Here is a 22139-nt window from a genome sequence, read left to right on the forward strand (position 1 = left end):
ACTTAACTCATTATTAATATATTTTACTAAATTTTCTTATAATGCATGTGACAGAGCTCTCGCCAAAAACGTAGACAATACCAGTGCTAAAAGCAAGGCAGATGTTAAAAGTGATATCGTTAAAAAATATTTTAGTGCCGAACCCACAGTGCGCTCAACAAATACAAACAGACGCCAGCTGTTTTTGTTTGATATTCAAGAAACCGATCTAACTGGTTGTAACGATCCTCGTTTCTTTATATTACACCTCGACGAACAATTTCTCTCGTTGGGCGTTAAGTGATTACTGAAACCTTGAATCTAAAGAAAGGGCTTGACGGAAATTTTGATAGGAAAAATAACGGTTGATAGGACAAACAGTCCGTATTTAGTAGGTACTCGTAGGCGCCAGATCTTGAATCGGCTGATTACGCACCTGCCATATTTTTCTCATCTTAGATGGTCAACTATTATTTTTTTTAGTTTTCACCCCTTCCGTCTCGAACATCAAGTTTATTTATTAATTATTTAAATTACTAATATTATTATCTAAGAAACGAAGATGAATTTAAAATAACTCCTCTCGGCTCGTATTACAAATTACTACTGTAGAAATTCTTGTTTACAATAAAATTATTCAAATTAAAATGGGTCTTGGAAATTAAACAGAGTGCATAGGTCAAAGTATTCTGGTTACCTTTCTGTTTACATGCGTCCAGCGAATTTGAATAGGCTAGAGAAGTAAAGCTCTACGATCTGTTGGTTACATGAAGTTTTCAACATTTAGAATCGTGTCCAATGACATAGCATTTCGTACTCGGAAAATCGGAAATCTGAAGAAATGCGTTGTTCTCAGCAAAAACGGCACCCCATTTCCTTTACGTTAAGAAACATTTTATGTAGAAAAATTGATTACTTTTACATACAAACTTCTTACAAATTCGATCACGCCTACATATTTTTAATAGCAAATCGCTGTATGAATCATTTATGCCTATACGAAATTTCCCGAAGTTAATTCACAATTTCGGCTTTTTTTATTAGTTTCCCTAATTTATTTGCGAAGCTTGATCATGTAGTTGAAAAAATAAAATTTTACTACTCTATTCTCGTGGTCAGGTTTTCTATAAAATAAGAAAGAGTAAAACTAAATTTTAATAAGTAAACTAAAGCTCCAAGAGCGAATGTCTAATACTAAAACGTTTTGTCTCCAAAACCGAGACATTCAATAAATTCCTTTGTTATTCAACAATTACTGGAACCATTATCGAGCTTCGACGTGACTCCGAGCTTATTGGATTTGGCTTACCACACAACTAGCACTTGGCAGTTGCCACTATTGCTTCTCCTTACAGAAATAACAATAAAAATAAAGTTAACTTCAAAAGTCTATGTAGTCACTTATATTTCAGTAGAGTTGCACGAAATAAGTACGTATTTTTGAAAAATAAACCTTTTATTTTTATTAGATGGGTGAACGACCTCACGGCACACCTGATGTTTAGTGGTTACTGGATCCGAGAGACATCATTAAGTGAATTTCATCATCCAGCTTAAGACATTTACTGGTGGTAGGACGTCTTGTGAGTCCGGCCGGATAGGTACCCCAACCCCGCCTATTACTGCCGATGGAGCAGTAATGCGTTTCGGTTTGTAAAAACTGAGACCTTAGACCTCATGTCTCAAGGTGCGTTCGTTGCAAATGCCTTGTGTGCTTCGGTAACCACTTAACATCAGGGGGGTCCAGAGCTCGTCCAACTATCTAACCAATAACAAATAAAAGGAGCTGAGGTCTGTCTTAAGTGTATAGTAACTGATTCATCTTTCAAACCGGAATGTATTACTGCTTCGCTGCAGAAATAGGCCTGGCTGTTGCTCCCACACGAGTAAGTACCATATTAAGTCTAGGCTCAAAAGACAGCCCACTGTTACTAAATAATTTATTGAAAATAGGAGAATGGGTATACCCAAAACATTTTAGATAAATTCACTCCACGCGTAGACTGTGCTCTAGGAACATAGGTAAAGTAGGTTAATTTGCTTTTCAATTATTTTAAAATAATATTAAGATGTTTTAATATCGTACTAGAGGTCCCGTAATAGTCGAAGTTCGACTATAATTAATTGGAATTGTAAGTTTGTACACTATTATGACTTTATTTTATACTTCTATCATCACAAATTTCGCCAAGACTACACTATAAAAAATATTTAATCTATTCTCAATTTGACCACAGACGTCAAGAACAAAAGCTTGACAATAAATAGTATGCATGCGTGTGTGCGTCAAATATATGGTACGTAGTGTGTGTAATGTTTTCTTTATCGATTTAATGTATCTTTTATGCATTATTTAAAAAAAATATTAGCGTTGTGCACTTCTTCTCTATATTCTCTATAAGTGTGGAAAATGTCATACTCCTCCGTCTGCGCAATTTTCGTAAAAAGGGATACAAAGTTTTTGCTTCACGTATATAGATTATTGTTAATAATTAAAAGTTTATTAAAAAAGATCACTATTATCGTACAACCAAACTTGATATTGTACGAAATTAGTAATTGATTCTGATTTTAGACGCGTGATGATAAAAGCGACTTCGCTCTAAGAAGAACCATTAAAATATATTACAGCGGTCTTAAAACGAAGCTCTTCGAACTTAAGCAGACATTTAGTCTGTTGAACTCCGATTAACTATATTGAAAATAAGCATGTAATCAGTCAAACGCTAAAATTATGTTTCCTTCAGTTCACCTGACTAGTTAACAAATTAACGATTTGCTTATTTAGTTTGTTGTTATCACTACATAGTATAAAACAAAGTCGCTTTCTCTGTCCCTATGTATGCTTAAATCTTTAAAAGTACGCAACGGATTTTGATGCGGTTATTTTTAATAGATAGAGTGATTAAAGAGGAACGTTTATATGTATAATAGCATCCATTAAATGGTGGAGAAATCAATAATAAATTACAGTTTCCGAAGCGAAGCGAGGACGGGTCGCTAGTAATTATTAAACAGGACAATACAGCTCCCAAATATTTTAATTTAGATAGTTGTCTTAAAAAGGAGCACATAATTTTGTAAGCCTTTAAGTGTATTTTCAAATCTAAAGTTATTTGATGTTTGTTTAATATCTTTAAATTGTTGTGAGTGTATTGAATACGCTACATAACTGGCTATAATTAACGCTCATTTCATTATTATTAAAAATATTTTTAAGGTTTCATCTCGCATTCGTTATTATTGTTATATTATTTCTGATGTTTCGATTACTGTATAGTTTCTGTAATAACAGACGACTGAGACGTCGTCGATGTTTTAATAATGTGTTATAACTGCTACAGCGCTTATAGTGACAGTAAAAAAGACGCGAGAAAAACTATAAAATATTTTTTTATTGCCGTTGTAGGCGGACGAGCATACGGCCCATCTGATGATGAGTGGTTACCGTCGCCCATGGACTTCAGCAATGGCAGAGGCAGAGCCAAACCGCTGCCTACCCTTAAGTACTCTCCAGAAGCCTCGTTCGAAGGATATGTCATAGCGCTCGGGAAACACCGTGAAGGGAAGCTCATTCCGGATGGTACGTGGCAACAAAGATCTCTGGAAACGCACTGTGGATGAACGCAGTGGCTACGTACGGTACGTACGGTATGGATGAATTCTACTCCATGATTTTGAAAGTGATTTTAAATAGCCTACGACTCCCGAAAAGCGAACTTAATACCCCATTATTTACTTAAAATCTATTCAAATAGGATATAATATTAAAATATTTATTTTCGTTGGGCTGAAAATTTATGCGAGACCGTTTTATATCTTTAGAGGAAACAGCTTTGATCCCGTACCTGATTAATTATGAGGGACTAACGTATGTCGTGTTTTACATAAATAATGTGACGCACGCAGAGACTTTAAAGAAACGATCCATCATGAGACACCTGGTTGGTTCCCAAAGAAATGTAAAAGCTTTAAAATTTTCTCGACGCTTTTCACGTAACTTCATTCGTGGCTTTAATTATACCTGCAGTTTTATTTATTTAAAAAGCACGCTTCCTGTAATATGAATTCCTGTGTATCAGTTAAATATTTATTTAAGCACTCATTGTTATTTTTTAGCTGTACACAATTTCTTAGGAATATTTTTAAAGCACTTTAACAATGATAATAAAACAAAAAAGATTTTACTAATTTTGATTTTAAAATATGCGATCCAATACGTGTTAAAGTCCAATCACAAGTATTTTTTTATTTATTTTATAGCTTAGGTGGGTGGACGAGCTCCCGGCCCACCTGATGTTAAGTGGTTACCGGAGCCCATAGACATCTACAACGTAAATGCCGCGACCTACCTTGAGATATGAACTCTAAGGTCTCAGTTTTACAGCTCATTAGCTGTAAAACGACATTTCGTTTTTATTAATTTCAAAGGCTAAAGTTGACGAACTCCGTCAATTTCAAATTAAGAGCACCAGGTATAAAAAATTAACGTGAACTTCGTCGCAAACTAGCTACCAAGAAAATAATATTTTAAGCTATAAGTAGCTCGTGACCCGACGAAAGCTTCATTTTACGGCAGAGTCGCTTCAACACTTAAGAGGAAATGCGGGTTGCGCTTAGCCTATACAAACGGATTTCCCTGTTTCCTCCCTGTATCTGCACTGCATCAATATTTAATACAACACAATCTAAATATATTGGCTTGCCTGGCATCTATCGAGTAAGAATACCCCGTTTTCTTTATATTAATGAATTATAAGTGTTAAGAACTATCTGATATTACGAAAACTTACGTATTTTCCGTAGTATTCTATGCATTTCATTCGTATGTAACAAATGCGAATAGGTTTTACGAATAAAAAAAAATAAACACAATATTTAAGGCATCAATAAAGTATTACTTAATTTTGTTTGAAAAATATTACAACATTCTAATTTTAGAATTCGAAATGTCTTCTTTTTATAGGTATTTTTAGATCAAGCGAGGTGACATACTCTTTAAAATTTTCTGTACTCATATATCCTCTTGACTGATAATTACAAAATTAAAATATTTAAAGGTATAAGAAATTACAATATAATAGCTCCATTTCCGTTTGTCATGTTATTGTACGTCTTGATATCTATGTTTCGAATTAATATTTCGATTTAAATAAATTACAATTGGGTCTTTGACACTGACGTAATCTTATTATCATGCTCGGAGCACGATGTAGGCTATGGTACGTGACTAGAACGCGTAATTCTACTAAGATTTAACAGATCCCATCGTGTTTATTCAGCACGGCCTGACCCGGGCTACCTGCACTTACTCGAAGGTGATAATCTTATGGGAATGTTTATTTATTTATGTTAACTCATTATTTGTAAAAACATATGCCTGCTTTAAATTGATTATTTTGATAATGCAAATTTTATTATAATTAAACCAACGCTTACAGATGACTCCGTGACTATTATTACTGTAGTCTTTGAAACACCGAAAAGAATATGTGTATTGACAATCTTAAATGCGAGATTAATCCCGAAAATTGGGTTTACTTATATCGCGAAAACCGTAGAAAATACCGTAGGTACATTTTATTAATAATATTCGCCTTAAGTAGGCTTTCCTCAGAGAAATAAAAGTTGTTGTAAAATTCATTTATTATATTAATGGTCGTTCAAATTTGTATTTCTTTTTTTCAGTACATTGGAACAATGGATGTGCCTCGACCGACAAGCCGCGTTGAGATTGTTGCTGCTATGCGACGTGTTCGCGTAAGTACTTTTTTATAATATTGTATAATATTGTTTCTTCTTTCTATTAAACGTGGGCATAAAATAAAAGCAGTAAGCAGCGGCTTGGCTCTACCCCTGGTATTGCTGAAGTCCATGGGCGACGGTAACCACTTACCATCAGGTGGACCGTATGCTTGTCTGCCTACCAGAGCAATAAAAAAAAAGAAAAAAGTTGTTAATATTTCTTTTAAGCTTCAATATATATTGTCTTAAAAAAAATCACGTACAAGTAGATGCGTCATTTATTTTCATCATTTCTCAGTATTAGACAAGTGAAGAAGGTTTTTCCGCTGAGAATAAAAAATGTGTCTGTTGTCTGATCGCTTCGCACTGAATAAAAATGGCTCACGACGGCTGAAAATCTCTAATCTGAAGATTGAATAATTTATTATTGTTTGCGTAAACAACAAGGGTACAAAACGAGCCCACTTCTGCTTTCACCTACCAATAGGATTTCCCTTCGAGAAGGAATTTAATAAAAGAATTCGTTCAAGCGGACGCGCTCTTTTTAAATAACAAAAAAAACATCTATTACTCTCGACTTCTCTCGAATGTGTAATATCATTCTTAAATTCGACGGTAACTTCGTAACGTTTGATAATTTTCTTCGCATTTTCTCTTTGACGAAGCAAGAGTAATTTTGACAATGCTCATCCGTTTCGTGACATGAAACTTAAAACAATCAGAAATAAAATTGCACGCTCACCGTGCTATGTATTACGACATATTTACGGAGTGCAAACAATGAATGAGGGGATCATAAATAGTTAGAAATTTTGGACGGCATTGTTAGAATATGTCAAGCTAGTATGTTTTAAACTATGAATTCACTTCACTAGCAAATTTTTCACTAGCAAAATTATCTTTTGTATGTAATGATTAAAAAAATATATATTTCTACAATATGTTTTCTAATATTATTTTCATCTGAAAATGTCTGAATCTGGATGTCATTCATTTAAAACAATCCTAGGGAATTTACAAAGAAGTACAAATTTGTTTTAGCTTAGTGTTTAAAAGAAAGATCTTTTTTTTAAATATTGTGTTTGTTAATTTTGACTTGCTATAAGCACTTGTCAATGGCTTCTGAATTAGTGCTTCCAATCGGGAATTTTAATCTAAAGATCAAGATAAACGCATCAAATTGGTCCTCTGTACTTGTTTTAGGAAGAAATATTGTAAATTAAACACTTGAAAAAAATGGTTTCTGCTTGTGAGAACTTGGAATGAAACATATTGTATATGTTTATAACAATAAGAAATAGTCCGTAAATTGAGTCAGTGGTATGATGTTGACGAGGCAAATTTAGCACATTTTCAATTAAATATGACGATAACAAATAACCGCCATTATCGTAGGCAAATGTGGTTCAGAGATGGGTCATATTGAAATGTGACATGACATGCGTGGTGACGTCGTCACGGCTTGAATATAAATGAAACGCAGCGGCCCATATTTACAGAGCAACTGAAAAGCATTGCACTGTGTGCGAATTCATCTTTTCGTAAAAATTTCCGGCCCACTGAATGACATCGAAGCAAAGGTGTGTTATGTAAAGGGGACCTTTTAGGAAATTTCGTGAAAATTTTCCCATTCACCTCGAGTATTTTTAATGGAGGGAAACTCCAGACCAAACTTTAAACAACATTAAGTAGGAAGGGATCGTAGTTAAAATAAGGACCGTGAATTTTAGCTACAAAGAACGGGAAAACGAAGCCCTTAACAGTATCGCTATCCTGACGACCCGTAGACATTTGCAAGTCCATTTCAAGAGCCCAACCATTTGGCGTTACGACACTTGAATACAATTCCCTCATCCAAATGGGCCTTTATTATATTTTCATAAATTTGATATTTATTGGCTTTTGACGTTGAAATTCCGTTGTTCCGTGTAGTAAATATATATTTAATGATATTCAAACGATTTTCAGTATAAAAATGTTTATGATGTTTTAATAAAATACTAGTTATTGATTTAACTTTAAAAAAATTGAAAGCTGTTTATTACTCGAACATACTACAAATTATTGCAATATTAAACACATTTTCAAATGAAAATCATCATTTTTATGATTGTGATAAGATTTAAAAAATCATATCTTATCTTATTATTTCGGCTTATAAGCCATCGGAGATGCAAGAAAAAAAATGGCATGTTTCACATCACTCCAATTTTACTAATAACTTTATAATTTAAGCACCCAGTTTCCCATTAAAGATTTTTTAAAGACTTATACATGTTACTTATAAATCCGTCCTGCTTCAGACGTACTTTTGTCAGTACATTTCATTACGCGTTGACCCTAACTCTAGAGTTCACATTCGTAACTACTTTAAAATTAACACTTATTGCCTTCTTATAGCTTTATTGAAATTATCAGCACTTAAGTAATTAACGCTTATATTACATCAACTCGTGGATCTGGGTATGATGAGCTATACACATTTCCATAATCCGTTTATGTTGAATGAATACTAACAATATTTCATTATCATTCATGATACAGTGATAGCTGGAATTTTCTGAGGGACGCCTCCTATATTTCTTGTATCGTATACATTACGCGTTGAGTTCTGATTTTTGAGCGTTATTTTTGTAATATTAAATGAAATAAAAATTGCTTAAAAACATTTTTTTTTCCGCTTCTTAAACAGCAGAAAAACTTTCAATTCATTTTACGAAAGTATGTACGTGTATGCAGTTGTAAAGTGGTTCGAAATAATGCAATTTGGTGCGCAGGCGGTAGGAATATTTTAGAAAATTAAAGCCTGGGCCGGTGAATACAGAAGTCGTGAATCACTTGATGCTTGCTCTCCAGGTCCTAATCTTCTCGCGAATTCCTTAATAGTGTTTCAGCGGGAAACAGGAGACGAGTTCCTCACAATGTTAATTGAAAGTTCTGGTACGATGCGTACCGCTGAAACACAAGCGGATTTTAAATTATAACTTAATATTTTTGCAGTTAATGTTGCGCGTTGATCGTAAAACCGCAGGGCTGCGAATGGAGCGTGTATGAGTTCCAAATTTAAAATTAGGTTCTTTAGTAAATATTTTTTTTAAATGAACGTCTTCAAGGAGGATTTGTTGTATTCCAAAGAGGCTGCTTTCAGGGGTATATATTTTAAATTCATAGCAGTGTTGAAGATAAGAAGGGGCACATCTAATAATGCTTTTTCCTTACTTTGAATGAGTTCGAAACGTTAATACAATAATAACGATGAGTTAAAATAAGATTCCCGGTCTTTCATGAGATAGTGAACAATAGAAGCTGTAGATATAAAAGTTTTTTTTTTTTTCAGTATGAATTCAAGGCTAGAGGTGTGAAGAAACGCAAAGTGATCGTAGATGTGTCGACTGATGGCGTCCGAGTTACTACCAGGAAGAGCAGCAAGGGAAAGGTCAGTGATCTTTGATTTATCGAATTTGGACAATTAAAAGACAATTAACAAACTTCCTTTTATGTTATGATTTTTAGATGTAAGTTTTTTTTTCTAATTTAAATGTCACCTGTGATCTATTTAGATTAGTCTACTAATCAAATAGAAACATAATATTATTAAGAATATAAGGACTTATTCAATTATTTTATATGTAAACTAATAATTCATTACGCAACATACGTCTCAGTATTTATACAAATCTCGTTTAAATACATTAAATATATTGAAAGTAAAATCGTGAAGCGCACGTCGTTTCGGATTTGAAGTTAAATTGAAAACTTCGACGGTTTCCGACCGACCGTGGGGCCTATTCATATCGGCGCTAAAGCAATTTCAGTGGATTTTGGTGACCTCGCATTACCGCACAGCTCGAGCAATTTACGGTTAAGTCTTACAAACGGAAAGGTCGTCGAAATAAATAGAATGACCCACCAACCCTAAATTTGTCTTGAGTGAATTACGATAGCGTCATTAGAAACAGAATCGTTAGAGATAGGACGCGCTTAAAACTGATGAAATTATATAAATCGGATTACGCGAATAAGTTCATATAATGTAAAAAGCATGCAAAAGCAAAGCAAAGCAAAGCAAAAGCAATAAAAAAAACAATAAATTATATTTGAAATTTAAGTATAAATTTCAAATGATTACAATAAATATATAGATAACTAAAATTCCTAATCTAAGTAAACGTTTTCTAAGTAAGAGTTAGGCGGAATATGCTGTTTGGAATCCGTTACCTTGTAGGTTACACTAAAAAACTCTCTGTAGTTACGCATACCAAATGACCTTTCATTTTCTTCCATGAAACAAATTGCTTAATGCGAACCGCACCTTCTTCTTCTTCTTCTCACCATAGAAGATAGACATCACCCTGTATGTAACTGCTGCCATTAGTCCTGGCTTAAAAAGTGCGTCACTTCAATCATGATAAAGACGGTAAGCAGCGGCTTGATTCTGCCTCTGGCATTGCCTAAGTCCATGGGAGACGGTAACCAATCACCATCAGGTGGACCGTATACTCGTCTGCCTACAAGGATAATAAAATAAAATAGACAATGATCAAAACCGATAGTCGAAGGTTCTATGTAAATTGCGACGCGCTCTAAATACGAATTATTTTATTTTCTATTAATTTAAATTCATAACAAGGAAACAACGCAATGTTATCTTCAATAGTAATATACATACACATAATAATATAACTCAACTAAAAATATTACGTGCCATGTATTCGCTGTACAAATAAATGATCCCAAATAGATTACCAATAATAGTGTAATTTGATGCTGTCTGAACTGAAATAAAAAAAACGTTCTCTTACATAATAATGTGATATTCGTTTCGTATAAATTCAACACATACCTATCGAAAATGATAATCAAATACTAACAAAGATACAAAAGCGTTGAACGGACCCGTATTTTTCGCCTGGACATTAATCATGTCCCGCTATAATAGGGCGCCGTCAAGTTGCCTTGCCGTGAGCGAAGACTCGGTAGGTACCTATCCATTGTAACGCGATCTATTGTGACCTCGGGCTCTTCTTCGGGCACCCGGACATTACCTACTACTTAGCAATTATTTTAAATGTGGATAAGAATTTAAGATTTTCTTCGGAATGGCATTTTTAACATAAATTTAAAATTTCAAATGCTAACAAATACTTTTTAAAAAAAAACGACATTACCTTTATTTTCATCCGTGGCTATCGCACCATCTCCTTCGAGGCGGCGTGTGTACTGGCTGGGATGCCGCCTTGGGTCCTGGAGGCGGAGGCGCTCGCCGCGGACTATCAGTGGCGAGCTGACCTTCGTGCCTGGGGCGTGGCACGTCCCAGTCCCAGTGCGGTCAGAGCGCGGAGGGCTCAATCTCGGCGGTCCGTGCTGAAGCCATGGTTCAGACGCCTGGCCGATCTTTCGGCTGGTCGTAGGACCGTCGAGGCGATTCGCCTGGTTCTTGTGAATTGGGTGAATCGTGACAGAGGACGCCTCAATTTCCGGCTCACGCAGGTGCTCACTGGGCATGGTTGCTTGCGTGAGTTCCTGCGCCGGATCGGAGCCGAGCCGACGGCAGAGTGCAGAGGAGAGTGCCACCATTGCGGTTGCGACTTGGACACGGCGGAGCACACGCTCGTCGCTTGCCCGGCATGGGAGGGGGGGGTAGCGCCGTATCCTCTTCGCAAAAATAGGAAAGGACTTGTCGTTGCCGAGTGTTGTGGCATCGATGCTCGGTGACGGCGAGTCGTAGAAGGCGTTGCTCGACTTCTGTGAGTGCACTATCTCGCAGAAGGAGGCGGCGGGGCGCGTCAGAGACGCACAGGCCAGTCGCCGTCGAGCGGGGGCCAGGGAGGCGGATGTCGCCCAAGCCCTGGCCCTCTAAGTGTTTCGGGTCTCCCTCACATGTCGGCCTGGGGACCGGCGAAGGGGGGCTAAGAAGACGACGTGCAAGTTGCTCTGCACGCGTTTTATGCAAGCGCATCCGGGTGATGGAAGGCCGGCTATTCTCAACCCACGCTGGTTCTGACCCAGCGGTGTATTCCGGAGGATAGACCATTCTAACCGGCGCCATCCAGGCGGGCTTCAAATAACCTGCCGACCGAGAGGACTGGTGGTCGTGGCCCCGACGACCACTGATCCGGCGTCCCGAGGGGGAGGGCGATGGGAGAGATGTGCTCCGCACTAAGCGCTTCACTTTCCCCCTTTGCCTTTTCATGTTTGGATGCTGGTTGTTGAACGACAGGAGGTTTTTGTCGGTTTAATTCCGACATCCTCGCCCTCCATCCCCAGTGGAGGGCGGAAGTCCGGTGATTTCCTCCTGACAAAAAAAACCTTTATTTAGGATTTAAAAAATAGTAAGTGTTGACCGCGGTAGCCCCCCTACCTCATCCGGGTTCTGACCTCGGAGGGGATCGGACGTCGGGTGTAAGAATGCAGGGGAGTCGTTTAGTGGGTGGGTCCTAAAATCCTTGGGCCCGCGGTCTGCTCACAACACCATGCAGATCGTTGAGTCTCACATACCCCGCGCGCCCCTTTTGCGCGGGGACCTCGTAGGAGGTTCGGCCCTCTACCAGAAAAAAAAGGGTTTTAAAAATAGTAATTAACTAGTCAATTCAATAAAAAGTAGGTTATGTGATTGATAAAATTTAGTAACACTAAATAAATACTGTTAAATTTTTGCGTATTTAAACAAAATTCAACATATAATATTATTTTTATTTTAACCAACATAGAGAACCGCTTATAGAATACTTATAGAACTTATAGAATAGATAGGTCAGACATTGCACAATACTATTCAAACTTCGACCTCATGCCTGAAGGTAAGATATGTATGTTCCATATTTAAGGGCAATCTTATCGGAATTCCCGGGCGATGTCTTGTAATTACGTCTCAAGGCTCGGGAATAATTGAGAGCTATTTTCTAAGTCTCAGAAGCTACACAAATGATGTACGTAACTCATCGCCTACAACGTCACGAAGTCATATTTTATCAGTTAAATGTAATAGATTAAATAAGGTGGCGCAATCAATTTTCTTACTAATGTACTGAATAAATCATTGTTGTATAAAAACCGTACCGACTTTTATACCTACCGATAAGATTTCGATACGACAAAATGTTAAAAATTCCTTTCGTGAAATTGTACAAATCTTAGCAAGGGAAACAATTTCACGCAGAACACAAAGGACACGTTTGGAAACGCGTTTACGTCTACAATAAAATAAAGAGATTAAATGAAGTACAGAATCATATATAATTGAGACAGCTTTTATGACAGTCGTTTGACTTTAAAACGTTTTCAAATCACGGGAAAAGATCGATTGAGGAGTAGGCAGATGAAACGGATTTAATTCTGAAACGAATCCACTAAGTTGTAGAATTATTTTTATTTTTCTTATCTCTAAAGTTTTGTCATTATTTAAACATTATTTAAAATAATGTGTAGAAACTATTCAGTAATTTTGCACGAATAAGTAACACCATCTTGCCTATTTCTATCGCAAAGAAGTCAAGCGTTCCTGGTTTAAAATACGGATTAGCCGTTTTAATCAATAATATAATTAAAAACACACACAAAATTTTTTAACTATTTTTATATTACGCCAACAGAGCGCCGGTGCCAAGCTGTTTGGTCGCAAGAATAATCAAGCCAGCGAGACAATTGAGATCATGCATCACCCTATCTACCGCATCTTCTATGTCTCCCACGATAGCTCTGACTTGAAGATATTTTCGTACATCGCCAGAGATGGGGCTACTAATGTCTTCAAGTGTAATGTTTTCAAGAGCAAGAGAAAGGTTAGTTGATTATTTTTTATTATCAATTTTTAATAAATATTGAACAGAAAAAAGGGATAAAAGATCTCAGAGTACAACATTGATAAACACACATAATTAACACAAAGCTCTGGTTGCTTCGCATATCACCATTTTTTTTATATTAAATTATGATTTTTTATTCTCTTTAAATTCATCTTACCTGCTATTAATACTCTACATTTTGTACTTATATTAATAGATCTTTGTGTTTGTGTTTATTAGATTCTTACTAAGTTTATATACGGTGGTAATTTATTACAATAGTTGGTTGAACGCATTTTGAGTAAAATATTCACAATTTTCAACACTATCAGTAGCATTATTTGGATTGAGTGATTCGATTTGTTTTGGGCATTCTAATTAAAACTCAATATAAATCAAATTTACATAATTTAAAATCCCGTATACAGGTAATAATTTTCATAAAGAAATATATATCGTACATACTTCAACGAATGACCTCCACGATAAAGGAATCGTGTAATAAAAATCATACCCACATGATGCATAAATTTAGGTAATTACGGGACGTAGGACGTATTGTAACCGCGCACATGTGAATTTATTTTGCATTGCGTATTTAGAATCGTACATTGACTTTCAATTCACGCCTTTAATAAAGTATTAAGACTTGAACAAAAATAGCCGCTACGTTTTAAGGAGCAATAGCAAATTCTCCGAATTTGGTTTTCATTAACAAAAAACCAAATATCGGTAATGTCACAGCCACGCCAAGCTCGTCAACTTGAAGTACATTATTCTCTTGTCTTGGTCAGGCTTACCAGATATCTCGGGGAGTTTTGCATAATGGACCGCAATTCAAAAGATCTGTTTGTTTTATTTTAAAAAAAAACACGTTAATGACTCTTAAAATACATGTAAGTACATATAACAAATGCGCACATAACTGATGAATCTATTTAAATTGTACGTACAGAGGTATGCCGATTTTTTAACAAATAGAGAACTATTCAGCTATTAGCTTATTAAGATAAGCAAGCAGCTGAGCAGAAGGGAATAGGGAATCTAAGCTTTTATTATTATTTACTTCTTTTAATTCTTCGATTATTACTTTTGTATTAAGAGCATCATAATATTTATTTCATGCAGCACTTCGAAAAGCAGGTAAGTCGTTACGGTATCAACAATGACGTTGAAACTGATAAGTTTGCCAAAAACCATTGACAATATCCAGCAACCTTGCACAAGTTTGATTGGAAACAAATAGAATAAACGAAGAATGACTCTATTTAAACACCGCTGGGACTAAGTCTGCCTGCGTGTGCTGTTTATGAAGATCGCCCGGGCCCATAAACACGAGCCCAGCTATAAACCGCAGCTGGCATATCACTCGGCCATGGAATATGTGAAAATTACGCTCGTCCGAATAGCCTGTCCCGAGACAGTTCAAGCCAACATTGATAGCCTCACAAAATTGAGTAGCTTATTAGACGTTCAATATCTATTAAATTATTGACGAGCGATAGTTCCAAGGTTGTATAAGCAAAAACGTACAGTACTGCTGCACAGTCATGACTCAATGTTTTGATCCAAATGCGCTGAGCGAATTTTGATTGCAGCGATTCGTTTACATCACACAAGTCGATATTTCGATCGTGTGTCATGCTACTACAAGTTTTAATGCTCAACGATCTAAACTGATACAGCTTAATAACAGAACAGCTCGTAATCGCGTAATTGACTATTATGTACTAAAATGCTGTGTGGGAAATGCGTTACTGAACGAAATTGCGGACATAACCCTTAATACTTTTTTTATGAAAACGTAAATCAAGCAATATTACGGCGCAGGTCAATAATGGCATACGGTCTCGTTAAAAACCCTAACGTTCATCGTTGTGGCGCTAAGAGAGAATACTTAGAGCAAAATGAAAAAAAGAGTTTAATAGCTTAAGATAGAAAACGTCATGCATTTCGCAAATAGAGAAACAACTTTATTATGATGTTTTCCTTTGACGAACACGACCTCAGTGCGCAAATGAATTTTTTCATTAACATAATTCTAAAATTATGGGACGGAACTTAAAGAGTTTTTTGCATTCGGTAGCAACATTGTTTTTTTTTTGTTAATCACTCCATGAGAGTTCTGGTAACATTTTGCGGTCATTAAATGTCAGTTACTTCAGGGAAAATTAATGAAAACTTTATATTTCCATAGGCCGGTTGATCCTATCCATTTTCAGTTACATTTCCCAACATATGGCTTATTTTCAGTTAATATTTCGTACCTATATTAACATTATAAAGACGATAGTGAGTTAGTTTCTTCGTAACGCTTACATGTCTTAGCCACATAGCTGATCACTCTGCTGATGCCGACAAGAACATCCAGAAAGAAGTATTATAATCTAGTGATTTTTTTTTCACTGACGCGAGTGAAGCAAAACTTGTGATTGATATAAGTTATTGCTTAGATGGGTGGACGCGCAAGGCCTACCAAGTAATTACTGAAGCCCATAGACATCAACCACATAAATACCGTCACCCACCTTGAGACATAATGTCTAAGTCTCAGTTTTATAGTACAACGGCTGCCCCACCCTTAAAACCGAAACGCATTACTGCTCAACGGTAGAAATGGGCAGGGCGGTGGTACTTACCTTGCGGACTCACAGCATGCCATACTACTAGTTAATGTTTTAATAAACATTATTTTCTTTCGTAGTAGTTCATTTGATTCCGTATCACATTATTTGTCAATATGTATATCATCTATACTAATATTATAAAGAGGAAAGATTTGTTTGTATTGAATAGGCTCCGAAAGTACTGAACCGATTTGAAAAATTATTTCACTATTTGGAAGCTACATTATTCCCGAGTGACATAGGCTGTAATCTTTTTTGAAAAAAAATAGCGATCCTTACTAAAACTCCAATAATGTAACCCAAGGTATAAAAAATTACCTAAATATTCTTTGCATCGCGTGACCTGCAAAAACTTAATGATAGAATCAAATAATGTACTACGACTTTGTAGAAAACATTATTATTTACAAAAAGTGTCGCGTCAGCATATGTCTAACTATTATAGTTATGCTGCAATAAGTGTTCTTTTATTAAAAAAAAAATACAACGTCAAATATCGTTGAAATTTTTGTTAAAGACACGAGCGGAGCCGGAGCGGGCCGCTAGTTATCAAATAGAATTTGAAATCTTTTAGTAAATTGACTTGGCGGCACTGTACTATTTTTTTTCTTAAAATAAAAGAAAATCTCATAAAAAAAAGTTCACATTATGATTACAGTACGAAAATAGAAATTTAAAATATAATCGTATTTGTTTCAAAATTAAAGTATTAATATCGTAAGTGCGTGACGTTAGTATACTTATATCACTCACGTAAATCATAATAAAGTACGGATCAAAGAAATTCATTCATCGTTTCTTATTGATCAATCATCCAAGATGTTTTATCGAACGTCTAGTTTATTTCTAAGACATTTTATTTACTGCTTGCTTTTTTCAAAATAAGGATTGGTAAAAAAAAAGAATTTGTTTTATTTTACAAGTCTTTGCATTTTTTATTATCGCCGACAAAACACGCTATAACTATATTTATGTAGGTATGTCTGGGTACGTAGCCTTTCTAACATAATTTACATGTGATGCATTCTCGAGATTTTATCGTATAAATTTAAATCGAATATTACTTATCTTTGAAAGACAAAGTCCTCGAGTTCCGTGTTCTTACAGATAGATGCTCGGAAAAGATTCTACTTTTTATAGGCTACAAGCGGGCCGCGCCGACTTCGCTCGGGTCTTTAATAAAATTTGCAACGATATTTGACGTTGTTTTATTTTTTAAAATAAAAGAACACTTATTGCGGCATCACTATAATAGTTAGACATATGCTGTCGCAACACTTTTTGTAAATAATAATGTGTTCTACAAAGTCGTAGTACATTATTTTATTCTACCATCAATAGTTTTCGCAGGGCACGCGATGTAAAGAATATTTTAGGTAATTTTTTTACACCTTGGTTTACATTATCATTATTGGAGTTTTAGTAAGGATCCCTAATATTTTCAAAAAAGATTATATAGCTTAAGTCACTCGTGAATAGTGTAGCTTCGGAACAGTGAAAGAATTTTTCAAATCTGTTAAGTAGATTCGGAGACAAATAAACAAATCTTTCCTCTTTATATTATTAAGTATAGATGTACATAAATCTTATAGTTCACCACCTACTCGAGTTTTATAATCAATTACCGTCTCGAATCACTCGTTCCCGTACGCCATAAATATTCAAGGAGTAACTGAGTTGTTTGCGTTGAATCGTTTGCGGCCGCTTTTTTAATTACACCAATTGATTACAGAGCGTTTTATTATACCCACAGATTACAATTATGGCCCCGTTATACTCATTTTAGTTCGAATAGGCATATTTTGTATCCGTGCACCTTAAAACATCAACAAGGAAGCCGAATAGAATTTCTGACTAACATTCAGTTTCAGTGTAAATTTATTTCATTGACGACGCGTCACACCCGAGCCCATAAATCATGCGAGTCTTTGAAGTACAGGCAAAACTGAAAAACGGGAATCGTAATTGTCTCTATAAATATGATACAGTAGCATTAGGGACAGAGAAGACTTCTTAGTCGTTGCAAAGAGCAATGTAGGTATATTATTTCTATAGCTCTATGTCAGATTCCAGCGGGTACAATAACAACCTACTGGGTTGTATCTCTATTTTAATTTTCAGTTGTTAGTGGTTTCGATTCCCGCATCCGGCAAACCTTGTGTGATGTACCTACAGGTTTGTTAGCGCTTTGCCTGGGTATAACTATTTAAGTATATATTAAAACATACATAAGCATATTTATCAGTCTCTGGTACTAAAAATACAGGGAATCCTAAATTAGGGCCAGATAGATGACCATGTGTGATTTGTACCCAGTTTTTATTATATTTAGTATTATCATAAGAGTAATCAAAATTTGGTAAATAATTTTTTTCGTCTTTTACCTCTAACGGGAGGGTTCTTATTTATTCTTAATCGTGAAGTTCAAATGATATAAAATTAAATCTGGCAGTGTTAAATTCTATAGAAATAGTTTAACTACAATTTCCGCGATTTGGACACGGCGGAGCACACGCTCGTCGTCTGCCCCGCACGGGAGGCGTGGCGCCTTGACCTCGTCGCAAAAACAGGAAACGATTTGTCGTTGCCGAGTGTTGTGGCATCGATGTTCGGTGACTACGAGTCGTGGAAGGTGATGCTCGACTTCTGCGAGTGCACCATCTCGCAGATGGAGGCAGCGGAGCGCGTGAGAGACGCACAACCCTGCCGCCGTCCGGCGGGGGCCAGTAAGGTGGTTCTCACCCAAGCCCAGGCTAAGTGTTTCGGAACTCCCTCACATGTCGGTCTGGGGACTGATGAGGGGGACCTAAGATGACGACGTGTAAGCTTCTCTGCACGAGTTTTATGCAAGAGCATCCGGGTGATGGAATGCCTGCTATCCTCGACTTACGATGGTTCTGACCCAGCGAGACATTCCGTTGGGTTTTAATTTTTTTCCACAGAAGAAAATCGCCGTATCCCCACCTGCACGGCAGGTGAGGTATGTGGGAGTTAAACCTCACTAATAGCTCCTGTCGCTCACAGCCAGCGCTCTACCCCAGACCGGACCGAAGCCCAGTCGGGGCTATTGAGACGGCGGGATTCCGTGGGATAGTCCATTCTAACCGACGCCATCTAGGCGGGATTCGAAAAGCCTGCTGACAGAGAGAGCTGGTGGTTGCGGCGCCGACGAACACGGTTCCAGCGTCCCGAAGGGGAGGGTAATGGGAGCAAATGTGCTCCGCACTAAGCGCTTCGCTTTCCCCCCTTTGCCTTTTCATGAGTTCTGTCTCATGCGAGGTTCGGACAGGGGCTGTTGAGCCACAGGATTTTTTAATCAGTGCGACTCCGACATGTCCCGCCCACCAACCTAGTGGAGGGCGGAAGACCGGCGATTTTCTCCTAACCAAAACAAAAACTACAATTTCCCTTATAATATTTAATACCCGTTTAGCTGTTATTGGGTATATAGAATAATGATCACTTTGCAAACATATTTCTGTGAAGCTTAAAATTCAGAATTTGATGTTGTAAACTTGTAAATAAAGTTTGGACAAGAAAACATAAAGCGCTGTTCTTTTGTTTGGACAAATGACACTCAATGAGTTCGTACGAGTAAACTTATTAAAAATTTAATAAACTGTAAAGTAGTTAAGCAAACGTGTGAGTTTGTCGAATTTCTTTAACCTACTGAATCACACCACATCCAGAGCTTTAACGTAAGGTTCTCCTATTTTGAAACAAAAGGTTACACATCACAGCTACTCCTCAACAATTCATTCAATTTGAGAGAAGAATAGTATTGTGTTCTTTATGTGCCGATCGTAAACATAATTAAAACTTCTTTTATGGTTTAATCTGGAATCATACACGACCATGGAAAATAAAGTATACGATAATTCGGATATAGTAAAATAGAAAAGAGCAAACGTAACAATGAAAAGGTAAAAATAGTTCTAATTGAACGGAGAAATATTTTTAAAGAAGTAATTTAAAACAAGCTGAGCTTTTGATGTAACACCAATATGAAACGAAGAAGTTTGAACCCCAATAAGACCTGCCACCTCAAGCCATCGTGAAACGTCAGATCAAAGTTTTCATTTATTTGGAATAAGGTTTCTACTCTTGGGACGATGGTATCGAGATGTCCAAAATGACAACACATCCGTTCATTAATTGATTTATGCGTATCAGAATTAGATAGTTAATTTGATAAGAATATACTACTAAAACGAATACATTTCGCTCTTCGTATTCTTTTTTTTTTATTGCTAGATGGTTGGACGAGCTCACAGCCCACCTGGTGTTACGTGGTTGCTGGAACCCATAGACATCTACAATGTAAATGCGCCTCCCACCTTGAGATATAAGTTCTAAGATCTCAAGTATAGCTACAATGGCTGCCCAACCCTTCAAACCGAAACGCATTACTGCTTCACGGCAGAAATAGGCAGGGTGGTGGTACCTACCCGAGTGGACTCACAAGAGGTCCTGTCACCAGTATTCTGTTTTTTCGGGTCATCGTTCCATCTGGTTGGCGACAGTTTTACATTACGCTTACCGACACGGGTCTGCTTACTGAAAAGCTCGTTTGCCCCTGCTAATCTCAATTTTTCGGCATACGTGGCCAGACCACTATCAACACACTACTTCTGTGTGCGATGTCGGTGATTTTAGTTATATGTCTGTCTGTCTATTTCCAAATTTATCCTATAGAGAAGCCCCAGACATAGTTCGTAACATGCGCATAACGCAGAACAATTAGTAGTTAGTACATAGAGGCCAGATTGATTGATACTCTGAATACTAATCGAAGAAACATCAAGATTAAATAGTGGCCTAAAACCCAATTTATAATTTTAAAAAAAATTCGTCCAGATTTTGTGAGTTCTCTTACTTCCTAATAATCTTTGTTATCAATCTGTAAGGGGCGCACAGGTATGAAACTCGCGATAGTGTTTATTTGCGGTACTTGGTGAGACGTGCGACGCACGCGCACACCACGCCGCCGCCACTTCAGTTGTTTCGTGAGAACTCGCTCAGACGCGCGTATATTTGTAATTGTTTATATCAGTGTACATCGTGCAAATAAACTACATGCTTTCGAGATTGTCTCAAAGTTCTAAAAAATGTCCAACACTAGGGACCATAGCAAGAAACGACGCAACGAACACAACCTGAAAAATTTACCCTCCGAGGTTCTTTTAAAGGCTCGCAATACTTTGGTGTCTCTCAGTGGAGCGTTAAAACCAAAAGAGCATCAACTGCGATCGAAAGCATCAAAGCATGACACTAAAGAAAAGAAATCACACGAGAAACTCAAAAACAGTCGATCCGAACCGGAATTCAGTGAAGTTCGAAAAAAACATCGCAGTCGTATCGAAGACGGTGTTCCCCGAGAATACATCGGAGGCGCAAGACCAAGGCCACTATCAGTGGGGGCGATGAAACGATATGACAAAGATATCGAAGATTTTCACGGTGGAAGTTTTATACGAGATAACTCACCATTGCCGAATCGCCGTTTCGACTCGTCTGAAGAAGTTTGTGTACAATCACGCCTCGTTATACCTGTCATGGATAGGCTAGGTGGGCATGAAAGCATTGGTCAAGAGGTCACTGAAAGGCCTCGAAAAAAATTATCATTTCGTGAACCTTGTGAAGTGGTCGGAAACGCGAACGCCACCCTTGGCAGGTCTAGCAAACTGATGGGTGTAAACAGTCTCTCTAAACGATCAAATCGTATATCTTTACGATCTGAACTCCGTTCTTCTAGCTTAGAGGCATTAGACTCTGATTTAGAGGTAAGCAATTCCAGCAATGTGCTTTGATATCTAATTATATATGTTAAAATTAAAAACAGAAATTAATAATTTTACGATATTATATCGATCGCAATATAATTGTTCTTTTTAAAATATCTTGACAGTTCAGTAATAGTTGGATCAAAATTAGAAGAGTTTGATGACTCCATGAAATAGCCGTCCGGCCCGTTGCGTACTAAACAGTAAAATTCGAATGGCTT

General features: G+C 36.8%; 1 protein-coding gene across 4 annotated transcripts in view; it reads left to right on the forward strand.

Moving 5' to 3' along the window:
• Positions 1-22139, forward strand: part of LOC114244516 (carboxyl-terminal PDZ ligand of neuronal nitric oxide synthase protein) — a 175708-nt gene that overhangs the window by 118820 nt on the left and 34749 nt on the right. For 2 of the 4 annotated variants that reach the window (XM_028176358.2, XM_028176359.2), the window contains exons 3-5: positions 5668-5739; positions 9062-9160; positions 13317-13505. In XM_028176358.2, coding sequence (XP_028032159.2) covers positions 5668-5739; positions 9062-9160; positions 13317-13505 — 360 coding nt within the window. Of the gene's footprint in view, positions 1-5667; positions 5740-9061; positions 9161-13316; positions 13506-21016; positions 21919-22139 lie in introns of those variants that run through there. The other 2 variants (XM_089728567.1, XM_028176357.2) reach the window with 2 other exon arrangements.

The sequence above is a fragment of the Bombyx mandarina genome, chromosome 01 (assembly GCF_030267445.1).
Source record: "Bombyx mandarina strain Sakado chromosome 01, ASM3026744v2".
In the NCBI taxonomy this organism is placed as follows: Eukaryota; Metazoa; Arthropoda; class Insecta; order Lepidoptera; family Bombycidae; genus Bombyx; species Bombyx mandarina.